Raw genomic sequence first — 15,072 nt, forward strand, 5'->3', positions numbered from 1 at the left:
TTAACATCATTTTTTAACTTTGTTTTGGTCAATTTGATCGTCCACACCGATAGACAGTATACAGAAAGAGACAGAGAGAGAGAGAAGAGGGGAGGAGTTGATGATCTTGCGAGAACTTCCGGCGGGTGAGAATAGCCACTTTAGACCATAGAGGCGAGAGTGTAGTAAAACATGAGATATCGTCATTTGATTTAGAAAGTGTGAACACTCTTAAATTCCTCCCGATTCCACGAAGCACGAGGCCACCTGGACACCCAATTTCAATCATATTTTTTATTTTTGAAATTTATGTCTAAATATATATTATGCCTAGATTCTAGGCTCTAGATCTAGATCTAATCTAGATTCTAGATCTAGATCTAGTTGAGGTAATGTGATTTCAAAAGAAATTCTAAACACAAAAACTGCAAAAGGGCTGCAGAAAAGGTAGTATAAAAGTAGAGAACTCTATAAGAAAAAAATAACTCTGACTGCAGTTTCGTAAGGGGCATGGGGAGGCAGTGAGTTGAATCCTGGATACTGCCAACTTCATGCTAATCCCAAGGTTGGCAGTATTTTAATAAGAAATAAATAATAAATAGCATTTGTTTAGCGCTAGCGCATATATCCCCGCTCAACAGCAGGCTCTATAGATGTGCTTTGCACTATATTATTACCCCAGCAGATCAAAGAACACTCTGAAATATTCTCAGCTTCCCGGGAAGCAAACAGTGCAAGCAGCTGATTTTAAAAGCGCTCAAACACTAACAAACTGACAAGATCTTTCGCTGTCTATAGCCGGGTACCCATTCCCACCTGGGTGAAGTGAGGAAAATTTGTGTAAAGTGCCTTTCCCAAAGACACAACGTCGGGCCCCTGACTGGATTCAAACCTGCGACCTTACGGCTGCGAGTCCAAGAGCCTAATTGTATTATTTATATAAATGCTGCAGTGGTAGTACAAACACAAGATTTTTGTCTTAAATTTGCTATGTCATGTGGAATGCCATGCAATGAATTTGCCATCACATCATTTTATATCATGTCTTCTGAAAAGACACGATAGCTTTCAAAGACTCATTTCCATTTTGATTTTCCATACCGTTTACTGGCATGTATGAATTATATCGTATTTCAGGCATACAAGTCTTGTGAATGTTTCATCACTCTTCACAATTTTCATCTATTTCTTTTTTTGTGTTTGTCAATTTTTGTCGAAAGGAGGCTGCACAATTTGTTGACTTGCTTACAAGCCTGCCCTGAACTAAGCCTACTACATGACTCAAGATAATTTAGGGGAAAATGTAAAAAGAAAGCAGAATTAGAGCAAACATGCCAAGAACAAAATGTGCACATTATTACTGTGAAACCCCATTCAAGGGCCTCTTGAGACAGCTTGTCAAATGGTTTTATCTGAACTCTGTTAAAATGATATCATTATTACAAGGAAGGCGATACATGAAAAGCTTTGCAGCTCGCAAGAAACAGTCAAGTTTTGTATTTGTAGCGGACTGCAGCGGGTGTAGGTGTTTTTTAGAGCTTCACCTGGTGGATGGTTGGCGGGTGCTCTGGTGTGGTTACCCTCTTCTTTCCATGAAATTAAACATCTATCGTCCTTTCCCTTCCTTCTTTTTTATGTTTGTTACTCTCTTGTAACGGCAGTAATGCCTCTAATCTTCTGGCCTTATGCAGTTGCTCAGTGCCGTAGAACATCTTCAAAAACTAAAGAGCTTCATCTGGTTGGTGCTCACTCACTCACAGTTCATGAATAGACATTGGTATATATGTATGTGTATGTATATATATATATATATATATATATATACTTTCCCGTCTGGGAACGCTAATTGCTCAAAAATTGCCACGCGAAGTGGACGAAGGTGTCAAGTTTTCACCATTTCAATTTCATCATTGATTGGCGTAACCATTTACAGGATAGTAAGAAAATTTTTTTACCGTAGAACATGACTACAACGGCACCCGCTACAGCCGCCGGGCCCATCCCTACAGCGGGACCTTACCTGAATCCCCCTTTTTTTCTCAATGGAAACTCAATTACCTGTGCACGGGTTTAGCGGGGCAAGGAAAGGCCTGAACTCAGATATAGCGGGAGAGATCGAGCGAGCTCTGGCTGGGGGGAAGGGGGTTGGGGGGCTGTAGGCGGGCTCCAAACAGGCAGTCAGCGGTGCGGCGTTGTGAATGGCCAGTCCAGTGATGAGTGACGTGGGGCAGGTAGCAGAGAGAGATGGTGCGAAGAGACACGTTACGCGAGATACTCCAAAAGGGATGTGCCGTAGCTTAGAGGATCAATATGAGAGGGTATAGGCCATAGCCCTAGGCCTAGGGTAGGCCAAAGGCCAAAAGTAAAAGAAGAGGAGAGCGTGTAGTGGGTGATTCTTGATTCATTAAATTGCTATCGTTGATGCTCATAGGCATACGCACGCTTCCATTTCACTGGTTCTACAGTTGCCCTTCCGGTACGATAGACTATCATAGACAGCACAAGGAACGAAATTGAGGATTAAAAGCTGAGATAATCTACGAAGTTGACAAGAAAAGGAAGACTAATCAAAAACGCAAATTTTATTGAATATTGAAGGAAGGTATTCATGTGGATTTTTAGAACATTTTTGGTAATTTCCCCTTTGCATTCCTATTGTAGGAACTCGCTTACAGCGGGATTTTTCTTCTGGAACAAAATGTCCCGCTATAGCCGTGTTCTACTGTATTTGTGTGGGTGGTTGGCGGGTGCTCTGGTGTGGTTTGCTTCTTCTTTCCTGTCAAACATCTATCGTCCTTATCTCGCCTTCTTCTTTTTTATGTTTGTTACTCTCTCGTAACAGCTCTAATCTTCTGGCGCTCATATGACCTTATGCAGTTGCAAGCGCCGTAAAACTTCTACTAAAACTAAACTACTAAAACTAAACTGTATTTGTTTTGTTTTGAAGTTTGGTTGTTGGTGAAAAAAAAATCTACTTGCAATAGTTAATAGATACAATATTAATGGACCTTGTCATAAAAAAAGTTGTGGTGCGTCTTATCTGCTGAATGTATGAATTAACCCTATCCGTACGTCGTGTTTTACTATCGTATCTATACGACATGGGGAACTCTGTGCCACCACTTTCCAACGAGGAAATTTACTATAATCCGTTCCGTACGCTTTGCATAGCAGTCTGTCAAAATGATTTTTTGAGAAATACTGAAAGTTCCAAAGAGATTTTCTCACAAGAAGTATTCTAAAAATGTGAAGAATACAACCTAGGGGGTAAAAAATGACCTTAGGGCGTACAGATAGGGTTAAGCAGAACTATCGTCATCAACCTCAGCTAACCCAAGCCCAACCCAGAATCAATTCATGCTTAACTTGAGCTGAGGTTTTAGTTTTAGCACAGGGTTTTACAGCACTTACAACACAAATAAGTTACGGCACTTGCAATACAAATAGATCATACAGGTAAGTGCCGTAGATTAGAGGTGCTACTAGAGAGTTGGTTTTAGTTTCAGTAAGCGTTTTGCAGCGCTTGTGACACAATAAGGTCATACAAGTGCAGAGGATTAGAGGAATTTTATAACAGATACAACAACGCCAATTGAAAAACAAGCAGGAATCATTTTACCTTTTGGAAAAAATGATGCCAATATAATTTGTAATAATGTAATATACTTATACTTATGGACATTTGTACCGCAGAAATGGTTTCAGGTTTCACTTTTAAGTCGATGAAGATGTTAAGTTTTTGCTAGTTTTTTATTATTGCACAATCAACTTCCTACTATACGGCATGCCTTCAGTGCAATTATTCTTCTTTGATACATCATAAAGAAAGTGCTTACAGCTCTGCGCTCACTTGCCGCAATAATGCGACATGATGGAAAATTATCCGTTGCGGTCACTTGATGTGGTTCTGTGACAGGCCCGAGAAGTCTGTTGCTAGTCACTCTCCTGGCTGCGTGACCAAATAGGGTATTTTGTACTGCTGGCTGTGTGACTGCAGAATGTCCCCCACAAGGACAATGCTACTGACTGCAGTGTCTTTAGGCCATTCCCAAAGGGGGGATATTAACATGTTCTTCTGCGCAGTAGAATTGTAAATGGGCTGATTTATCAATGGCATGCTCATACTGTGCCGGAACAACATAGGGGGAACTGCTGCTTTTTCTTTCCTCATCCTTCATCATCAATGCCTTTCACCCCTGGCAGGGTTTAAGCCACATACAAGCTCCTTCCATTTAACTCTGTCCTGAGCCATCCTTCCAAGATCGTTCCAAGTGAGCTTCACTGAATTTGTTGTGTTTTGACAGTGTTGATGGGGTTGGGGAACATCCTATGTTAATCGGCCTAAAATTTCCCCTGCTGCACGCCCACACACACACACACACACACACACACACACACACACACACACACACACACACACACACACACCAAGGGTCAACTTTGATGCACCTTTTGACCTTGGCTGATAATTCTAATCTGTTCTTGGTGGCGTCGATGGCCTAGTGCTTAGGCTCTCAGACTCGCCACCGTAAGGTCATGGATTCGGATCTGGTCATGAACCCGACGTTGTGTCCTTGGGAAAAGGTACTTTACACAAATTTTCCTCTCTTCACCCAGATGGCAATGGGTACCCAGCTATAGACAGCGAAAGGCCTTATAACAGATTTTTAGTGTTTGAGCGCTTAATCAGCTGCTTTCACTAAGAATGCTTCTGAGTGTTCCATGGTCTGCTGGGGTAATAATATAGTGTAAAGCGCACAGAGCTTGCTGTAGAGCGGGGTTATGCACTATACAAATGCTATTTGTCATTATTTAATGTTATTAATTTATTGTTGTTGTCAAAATGTAATCATGCTCATTCCTCTTTATAAAGTACTACTTCCCTCGACGGATTTTTGTTTGTGTTACTATTTTTAATTTACTGGTCTGTTCTCGGTGCATGGGTCTCAATAATCCGCTATTAGGCTATGGGCTACTGGGAGTGAACCTCCCCCCCCCCCCCCCTGGGGATTTTTCGCCACCATGATTTTCTAAAAGGGTAGGACCTAGGGACTTCCCCAAAAAAAGTTTGCACCAAAATGTTGGCAATCTACAGAGTTACGGCCCTTGATTGTCCAGAAATTAAGAAAATACTTGATTTTTATTTTGGGGTTTTCTGTGAAGCCAAAAATGTGTACTTTCATATGATGTAAAACTCAAATATTATAAGATGATGTAAGTGTTGTAAAAAAAAAAATTTTGCTAATTAATTACAAGGTGCAAAGAGGAAAAAAGAAAATTCAAAGGCTGATTTCTCAAAATCTATAGAAATGATTAATTCCATTGCTTCAAATCTTCTATAACTTGATACAATAGTTTTCTGATAGGTACACACTTTGACTCAAAGTTTGAGGCACAAAATGAGAAGGATTGTGTGCAAAATAACTATGAGTTAAGGAGTTATGACCCTTGCTATTGCTATATTGAAAAAATACAAAACTGCCGCGCGTCATTTTAAAAACGTCAAAAAGGCGGCATGAGTACTTTTGTCTCAGATATAGAAAGAACAGATTGAAGAAAGGACATGTGCAGTGCATAACTGTAACTTCAAAGGCCATGATGAAATAAAACCCCTCACTGAGAGACGCTGGGACACCATTCAAAAATCAAAAACACAAAGGTGCCTTGCAGAAACTGACAGTGATAGACTATCCTCAATTTGTGAAAGAATACCGACTGAGTTTGACTGCTCAACATGGGTTTCATGATTACTGCTACAATACATTCATCAATTTGAGGAGTCTAAGAAAAAGGTATTCATCAGGAGAGTCTGACAAATCAGCACAAGAAGGGTCTTGCTCCACTAGGAAAAAGGTAAAGCAATGGTTTTCAACACGCCTCTTGCCCATTTAATGCCTTTTCTGTGAAAAGACTACTGAATGGACACATGACAGCATGGGAACCAAGAAAGTTCATAAACTTGTCAAATATGTTAACAGAACATCTGAAGCCTCTGTAAAAGAAGCTGTAAACAGGAAAACCGAATCAAAACTTCGGGGCCAAATTAAAAATGCTGTTCTTATTGCCCAAGAGGCATGGTATCATGAACCATGTAGAAAAGCTTTCACACGTAAGGAGTATCGATGTTCCCAAGCTTATACATCTAAATACTGTTCTGGAGAACAAAAGGTAGAAGCTGAAGAAAGAAAGAAAGCTCCAGCTGCAGAGGAAAAAGCCCACTGCAAGGCTTTTCAGCACGTCCGTCAGTTTGTGGAAGAACATGTCACTGCGCTGGCCCTTGTTAAGATTAGTCTTTTGAAAGAAATGTATTGCACTTTCATGCAAACAAATTATCCAAAGTTTTACAAGTACTACAAGACATATGAGTTGAGGAGAAACTTGTGAAGCACTTCAAGTCCAGGATCAACTTCTGGCAGAGATATTCTGGGACAAGTGATCTCGTGTACTGTGATGAAATTTCAACTGGGCAGGCTGTCGGAGTTGCCTTTGAAAATGTAACCTCTGAAGAGACTTGTTATAGAAGTGGCAAATGTGATACGACGACCTGTTCTTGATGGATGCAATGAAAGTGAAAAGTTACCTTGGCTTTCAGCAGACACAGATCTGCGCACAGAAACTTTGCAGATTCCACAAGTATGTACAATATTTCTTTCCTTTCTTTACTCTAAGAATGGAAAACCACAGTCAACAAGATGCAACAGGAGAGTTGTTTCTACAGGTCAGGACATATGCTACAATGTGATGAAAGGGGAATGGAAAAAGCCTTAACATATTATGATTGGTATGTGTCCGTCGTCCAACAGGAAACACTCAGCTGATCAATATCTTAAACCGGCATGGACATTCTGTATCCCACTCATTTCTCTTAGAAGTGGAAACTGCCATGTGTGACAGTATACAGGTTTCTTCAGGTAGTTTGCCCCCGTCCATCATGCCTGACAACAACCTCATCACTCACTTCTGTTGGGACAATTTTGACTTGAATGAGGAAACTTTATCAGGAACTGGATCCACACATTCAACTCATGGACTAGTCATACGAGAAATCAAAGAGCAGCCATACATTCCCCAGCCGACACCAGAGGTTGACAGAACAAAGAAAGGATCAATCCATATTCCAAAAAAACAGCTTGACCCGTGTTTTATCAATTCTAAGGTGGAACACACCTTATTAACAAACAGATTATCAAAGATTTTAAAGTGCTCCATATGAATAATGAAAACAAAAGGCAACTGACACCGTTCTTACTTTATGAATGGCAACAAGATTGTGATGCAATGATGTTGCTGAACAGAGAAATATACTTTGCAAGTGACCAACACTGCTTTGTCCTCAGTAGCAGTGATGGAAAGACTACAGACTCAAGACCTGTTCCAGAGTTACCCTCCAGCCATGAGGAAGCAGACACACTGCTGATCGTGCATGCCATCTTCTCTGATCAGAACATTGCTACTCCAAACACAGACATCATTATTCGGTGCCCAGACACTGATGTCTTTCTACTGATGATTGCATTTGTTCAACATTTCACACACAGTTTGAATTTTGACACGAGTTGGGAAAAAGAAGATGTCTGCACATTCAGACTCTCTGTTACAAAATGGAAACACATTTACAGGATTCTATTCTTGGACTCCATGCATTCTTTGGATGTAAGGAGTCTAGCGATTTTGTCCAGAGAGGAAAGGTGAAGCCGCTCACCATTCTCCACAGGCACCCAGAGTTTGCTGTTTCATTCATGGAGCTAGGAACATCTGAAACTGTTTCTTCAGAACTGTTTTCCAATCTGGAAAAGTTTGTTAGTCACCTGTACGGAAAACCAGCTTACTCTAGCGCTAACAAGTTTCATCATGACTTTGGAAGGCTAAAGTACATGGCAAAAGGTCAAAGCTTACTGTCATGCTTTGATGGATTTGACACCATGCGAGAGAAGCCCCGAAACTGATTAATAGTATTAAACTTCAATATGGAAGCAAGCACATCTGCTCAACCATTAATACAAATGTACCTGATCCGCAAGATCTTGGTTGGAAGAGAGATAATGGTGGAGTAGTGCAAAGACTTGGTCCCTCAACAATTGGTTGATATATTGTCAGGATCAGATACAGAACAAGAGGAAGACAAAGATGAAAACTATCTCCTCTATCATATGTGATGAAGAAGATGAGATTTTCGCTACAGCTATTTCTTCCGCCAATCCCGCAATCGCGACAGCGGGCCTATCAGAAAATTTTCCCGGTTAGCCGAATTCCGCCGATCACCGGACGCCTGGGAGTCTCGATCACTGGAAAACTGACGTGCGAAATTCGCAGAGTACGAAGACCGGAATCGGGCCTGTTGACTTCTCTTGTGTTTATTTCCGGTAAGCTATTTTCGTTTTGGACTAGGCGCCTGTCGGTTCTCGCTCTCAATGCACCATTTTCCCTTCATTCCATCGTTTCAAGCCCAGTTTCCATGTGTACGTAATGCTTAGTGCGCTATACGTTAATGCGTATTGCCCTTTCCCATGTGTGCGTGTATACTAACGTTCGTGATCCGTCAGTTTGTTCTTTTGGCTACTCTAAACACCTTACACAGTAGTCTTCAGTTCAGTCAGTAGACTGTAGAGCTAAGACAAGAAGGCTCCTTGCTTTTGCTTGTTACATTCTACATGATATCATTGATGTGTATCTCTAGAATCTAGATCTAGATCTAGATCGATCTAGATTTAGATAGCCTAACCAAAATGCGGAAACAGGAAGATGAGGTTGAAGACATTGAAATTATTGGACTCGTGTATTACTATCTTAAGTTAATAGAGAATGAGGAAAAGATAACACAGGTGGTGGGTACATGAAATATTACAACAACAATGGAAAAGGTTTGATGTGTACCACCGTCTTTTGAAAGAGCATTTAGAAATGGGCTCAGAACGATTCCATTCAGTACTTTGACTTGACCAGAAAACATGAATGCAGCAAGTTTTCTTTTTTATAATTATAATTGATAAAAACGAAAGAACAGAAACACGTAGATCTAGATCTAGATTTAAAATAGTTCTTGTAAATCACTCGGGGATTTCTAGTTTTCTGTGTCCAAAGGGCTGCGTGATACGTTTTGAATGATGCCTCGATCGTTCGAATACGCCTCATGGACAGCGCATCACGCACACGTGGATACACTTTTGCACTTTTAAGTTGAATTTCCATTTTAACGTTCTTTACACATTGTGCACTACGCATAATTACGTACACATGGAAACCGGGCTGAATCCTGACATAGATTAACGTTTTGGTTGTGATTTCTACACCGCACGGCATCGCAATATTTCATCTAAAGATAATAATTTAATAATGATAATACATTACATTTATGTAGCGCTCAATCCCGATTAAAGTACACTGTAGGCTCTGAGCACTTTACAATACAGTATAACGTACAACAGTAACATGAAAACGTTGTGTTCTGACTAAAGAAAATGACTCCAAATTCATCTTATTAATTTAAATACAGAAATGACTTCAGCTGACATTTGAAGGAGTCTAAAGATTCTATCTCCCACTTAAAGTACTTGAAGCATTCCAGATCTTGGGGCCTTGGCATTCAAATGCCCTTTCACCCATTGTTTTAAGTTACATAGATGGTAAAATGAATTTGTTTTTGTCAGCTGATGACCTTAAACTGCGAGTTGGAATGTACAGTCTCTTTTTAACAGATTTGATAAATATGATGGTGCATTAAATCATTCAAACATTTGTGACATAGGGTCATAGGGTGGCCAACTTGTACACAATTCTTTTCTCAACAGGAAGCCAATGCAATGTCCATAAAAGAGGTTTAGCAGAGTTTGGCTTTCTTTTTCATAAAACTAAGCGTGCAGCCCTGTTTTGGACAGTTTGAAGTCTTGGACGTCAACTTTTGAAATGGCAAGACGTGTCGTTATCGAACGCGGTGGTAATGCCAGAAAGATCGATGCCAAACTGAAGAACAAGTGGGTTTGGAGCTGGCTAGAAAAGGAGGTCAACGGCGTTGCCCTGTTCAACTTTATGAAAAAACTTAACAAACCTGGCGTTGCATTGTGTGATTGGTGCGACAGCAAAGTGACTTATTCTGGCAAAGGACTGTCGTCTCTTGTTCAACACGCTGAAACATCCAAGCACAAAGCTGTTGCTTCGACTCGGAAATCAAATTTAAATGCTCTGCCATCAGCATGTGAGTTGTTAGTCTTGTAGATCGCTAGGGCTAGAAAATATCTAGATGTAGATACCTAGAGCTGGATCATTACATCTTATTCTATTATATATATGTTTGGGAACTTTGAAACACATGTGTCACTTTTCCCATAAAACTACGGCAGCTCCAGAATTGAAAGTTGGCAATAGCCGCAAAAAGATAGTTAAAAGGTCCCAATGACGGAGCCCAATTTTTTATTTATTCATTTCCTGAATTTAGAAAAATAATATTTCATTTGACAAAAAGTTCTCGTCCATCTTTGGCCTTTGTGATTATTCCACTGAGAAACAAACAAATCTGCGTAGCTGTCGTTCACAATGGAAGTGCTGGAAATGATATTTCGCGAGGCGCATTTTGTTTTGAGAGTATAGATCTAAACCTTCTATTCTTTTTCATGATCTCTTCAGATTTATTGCTCCATTCCAGTAGAGTAAATATAGTTGGCCAATGACTTTCAGTTGATGTTAATGCACCGATCAGTCCTTTCATGGAAAGGGGGCCCAGCTAGTTTTATTTTAATAGAAGCCTAAACAGTTGGGATATATTTTTAATTTTTATGTAAAACCTGATAGAAAAATAAGCCTAATTCATAGACGTAATTCATGTTACGGCGTGGTAAAAGCAGGTTACATGCTCTCTTTCTGTGAATACAGTCATGTCTTCTCTTGTCGTACTCATCATTTTTCCCTCTAATATTTCTTTTGTCACTCTCTTGTGACCCGCTATTTCGGGGGTGCCTTGATAGTCGAAGCAGGCTTTGTGCTGTTGAAGCTAGAGAGGTGAGCAGAGTAAGCCTGATTCCCTGTAAGGGCTTCTCTGTTGACATCCTCCCATAGGCACTCATATGACCTTATCAGACTTGCCACAAGAAGTATTCTAAAATGTGAAGAATACAACCCCGTGGGTACAAAATGACCCCAGGACGTACGGATAGGGTTAATCAGCTACTTACCCTGTATACTTCCCGGGAAGCTGAGAATGTTTCTGAGTGTTCCATGGTCTGCTGGGTAATATAGTGTAAAGTGCATAGAGCTTGCTGTAGAGAAGGGTTATATATGCGCTATACAAATGCTATTTATTTTATTATGACTTTTTATTATTAATTTATTGTTGTTGTAAAAATGTAATCATGCTCATTCCTCTCCATTAAGTACGACTTCCCGCAACGGATTTTCGTTTGCGTTTCTATTTTTAATTTATTCGTCTGTTCTCGGTGTTGCATGTCTGTTATATAATTATTATGCTGACTGGTCGTAGACGTCTAATGGCAGGTTGTTGGAGAGTGCCTCTCGTAGATTTTATTTTTTCAGTTGACTTCTTTACTCTCTTTTTCTCTGTTGTTTCTGTCCATCTGTGAGTGGATGATAGGCAGTTGCTTTGGTGTCGTTTGCTCTTTTCCTGTCAAGCATCTATCGCTGGTGGTTGGCGGGTGCTCTTGTGTGGTTTGCTCATATGTTTGTTACCCTCTTGCAAAACATCAAATCTTCAGCACTTATGTGACCTGTTTATGTGTCAAGTGCATGCCATTACAAAAGCAAAAAAAAAGATGTCCTTCTATCTTGCTTTTTCCCCAGTTTCCCTGCGAGATGAATAAAAATTGTCATTGTCAACTCATGTCAATGTGTTTTTCTGTCTGGAAATTAAAATTAACCTAAAAACATGAATTTATTTCATGCTCATGTGTATATCTTTATTTTTTTTTCTCGATTATTTATTGCAGGTGCTGACTCCCATTTCATCATGAGCAGAGAGTTTCCACGTTCAGGCCCTTCCAGCCAAGGGGTGAGCTACGAGGACTCTGAGATGAGCTCATCCTCAATACACAGCAGTTCCAGCAGCGTGCCCCGTGCGGTCCACCCCACCACCCGCAACTTTCCAGCAACGTCGGAGGAGGGAGATATCATTTTCACCCACCCCGAAGACATAAAACCCAAAGTGGAGTGTCTGGTGGGGAAAATCAGCGTGGTCGGAGAAGAGAGCTTGTCGAACGTTCGGGAGGACATCGAGATGGTGGATATGGTGGAGGACATCCAGTACGATATCAAAACGTCCCCGCCCCGCGAAGGCTTTTCGGCGGCGTCCGGCGCTGCAGAGTCAGAACCTGGCTCGTCCAGCACGGTGTCACCACCCCACGGTGCTTCGGGCGACGCGAGCTCATCGCGCCCGGAACAGTTCCTCGACGTGTCGTCTCTGACGGAGGAGGTTTTGCTGCAGCACAGGCCGTCGGACGTATTCTGCGCCGGGGTCACTGGTTTATTTTTCAAATCCCTGCCCAACAGGATGAAGTCCCTCCTCGGCGCTCGCTGCGCGCACGGCGAGCTCCCCCACGAGCGGGTCACGGTGCTGCTGGCCACAAACCTCGAGGGCTCGGAGAAACTGCCGCTGCTCTGCGTCGGGAGCCCCGACAATGGCCAGTACTTACGCCACGTGGCATTCGGCCCCGTGGACTACAAGTCCAATTTGAAGTCGTGGATAACAAAGGAAATGTTCACCCACTGGTTGTGGAAGCTGGACGCGCACTTCGAGTCCCAAGGTAGGAACGTGGCGCTGCTGGTGAATAATTACTTTGACACGTTTGAAGGCCTCGAACTCCGCGCCATACACCTCATCCTTCTGCCGATCAACGAGTCTTTGAGGAGTAGCATCCAGCCCTGTGATCACGGGATTATTCGTCAGTTCAAATTGCTGTTCCGGTGTAATCTGCTCCAGCAATACGTTGCCCACCTCGAGCACAGCAGAAAGACTACGTGTACCACCGCGACCGGGACGGACCCGCCCAAGTTTGAATGGAACTTTCCGGAAGCTCTGTACGCCATGCGGCAGTCTTGGGCCCAGGTAGAGTCCTCTGTCATATGGGACGCGTTTGATAGCGCGGGTTTGTCTGCGCCGCAGCTTGCAAACCAACAACCCCAGGCACGAGATGCGGAGGAGTACTACGAGAAGCTGATGACACGGCTTAACTCCCTTCTCGCCCGGAGGATTCCTCCTGTGGCCTACCTCAGTCTGGACGCAGAGCTGGCGATAAAGAGGCTTCCCTCGGTTCGAAGGTCGTGCATTCAGTATTTTCCTCTCCCACATCAGTCTGTTGCTGACCCATCTCTCGCAGACGTCAAAAAAGCACTGAGTGTCATTCGACGATTTGCCGAGAGAAATTTTAGCAACAAATCAGAAGTGAGATCAGTTTATGACTCAGTGGATAGTCTGAGCGACTTGATGGATAACAATATTTTGCGCGAGCCCAGACAGACGTCCATTGTGGAGTATTTTAAATGATTTGTGTTCCTGTTGCCTATCAAATTGTTGAAAAGGATATTGTGTCGTGCGACTGCTTGTGGGTGGTTGGCGGCTGCAGTGAGTGGTGTGGTTTGCTCCTTTTTTCCTATCAATGAGTATCAAACCTCAGGCCATTCCCGAAGGGGGGACATTACCATGTTCTATTGCACAGTAGAATTGTAAATGGGCTGATTCATCAATTTCATGCTCATATTCATAACTGTGCCAGAATTGCAACAGGGAACTGCTGATTTTTCTTTCCTCATCCTTAATATCATCATTTTCCTCTACTTCTTTTGTATGTTTGTCACACTCTTGTGACCCGCTATTTCTGGGGTGCCTTGATAGTCAAAGCAGACTTTGTGCTGTTAAAGCTAGAGAGGTGAGCAGAGTAAGCCCGATTCCCTGTAAGGACTTCTCTGTTGACATCCACCCTTTGGCACTCATGACCTTATGCAGTTGCGAGCGCCGTAAAACCGGAGAGCTCTGATTGAATCGGAGTACTTCGCAAGACTGCAGCATCGAGACGGAAATATTAGTAATCCTCCTAGATGGAATATACAGTACTTCTACTTCTACACCAGGGAATCAGACTTGGGTTTGTGGGTGGTTGGCGGGTGCTCTGGTGTGGTTTGCTTCTTCTTTCCAAGGCCTTTCCCAAAGGGGGGACATTTCTCGTTCTAATGCACAGTAGAATTATAAATGGGCTGATCCAACGTCGTGCTCATTACTGTGCCTGAACTACGACAGGGAACCTGCTGCTTTTTCTTTCCTAATCCTCACTATCGTCATTTCCTCTACTTTTTTGGGTATGTTTTTCATACTCTTGGGACCCACTATTTCCGGGGTGCCTCTCTAGTTGAGGCAGACTTTGTGCTGTTGAAGCTGGAGAGGTGAGCAGAGTAAGTCTGATTCCCTGTAAGGACTTTTTGTTGACATCCACCCCTTGGCGCTCATATGACCTTATGCAGTTGCGAGCGCCGTAAAACCTCTACTAAAGAACTAAAAACTTGGGTCTTTAATTTTTCTTGCTGCCGCAAAGAGCCTTAGCATTACGTGACCTGTGCTGATATTTTTCACCTATTGGATGCATATTTGTGAGTGATGTGTGCAAGTGTGATGATAGTGACACTTGATGAGACCGGACTCGTAATCGTGATGGTGCGGGTTTGGGGGTTCGAGCCTCAGCTCAGTCCGACGTTGTGTCCTTGGGAAAGACACTTTACACGAATTTCCCATTCTGCTCTGTCCTTTCAGAGACAGACGTTAAACTAGGAGGCACCGCCTCTTAAATAACCTAATAGTGATGATAGGGGCGTTAAACCCATACCATTTCACACTTGATAAGACTCCATGATGTGCCTTAATCTATAATATTATATTTGTGAAAGTTCGTCACTTTGGCCGCCTAAAACTTCCCAGCCACTTAACTGTCGAATTTGGAAAAATTAACGGCGGTTCAGATTATTTAAAGGTGCATAGTTATTTATAAGGAGTTTGATGTCTCTTTTGGTTAATTTTCAGTTTTTCATTAGTTTCGTTTAGATCTAATCTTGGGAGGAAAGTCCGTCTTCTAAGACGCCATTGTAAACAAGTGAGACTTCCGT

General features: G+C 42.1%; 1 protein-coding gene across 10 annotated transcripts in view; it reads left to right on the plus strand.

Moving 5' to 3' along the window:
• Positions 1–13,591, plus strand: part of LOC101864036 (tigger transposable element-derived protein 4) — a 27,111-nt gene extending 13,520 nt beyond the window's left edge. For 6 of the 10 annotated variants that reach the window (XM_005111560.3, XM_005111564.3, XM_005111565.3 and 3 more), the window contains one exon: positions 11,913–13,591. In XM_005111560.3, the coding sequence (XP_005111617.1) occupies positions 11,913–13,465 (1,553 nt within the window). In that variant the 3' untranslated portion in view covers positions 13,466–13,591. Of the gene's footprint in view, positions 1–4,619; positions 8,439–9,767; positions 10,172–11,912 lie in introns of those variants that run through there. The other 4 variants (XM_005111562.3, XM_035973246.1, XM_005111563.3 and 1 more) reach the window with 3 other exon arrangements.
• The last annotated feature ends 1,481 nt before the right edge of the window (positions 13,592–15,072 follow it).

This window comes from Aplysia californica, unplaced genomic scaffold (genome assembly GCF_000002075.1).
Source record: "Aplysia californica isolate F4 #8 unplaced genomic scaffold, AplCal3.0 scaffold01077, whole genome shotgun sequence".
In the NCBI taxonomy this organism is placed as follows: Eukaryota; Metazoa; Mollusca; class Gastropoda; order Aplysiida; family Aplysiidae; genus Aplysia; species Aplysia californica.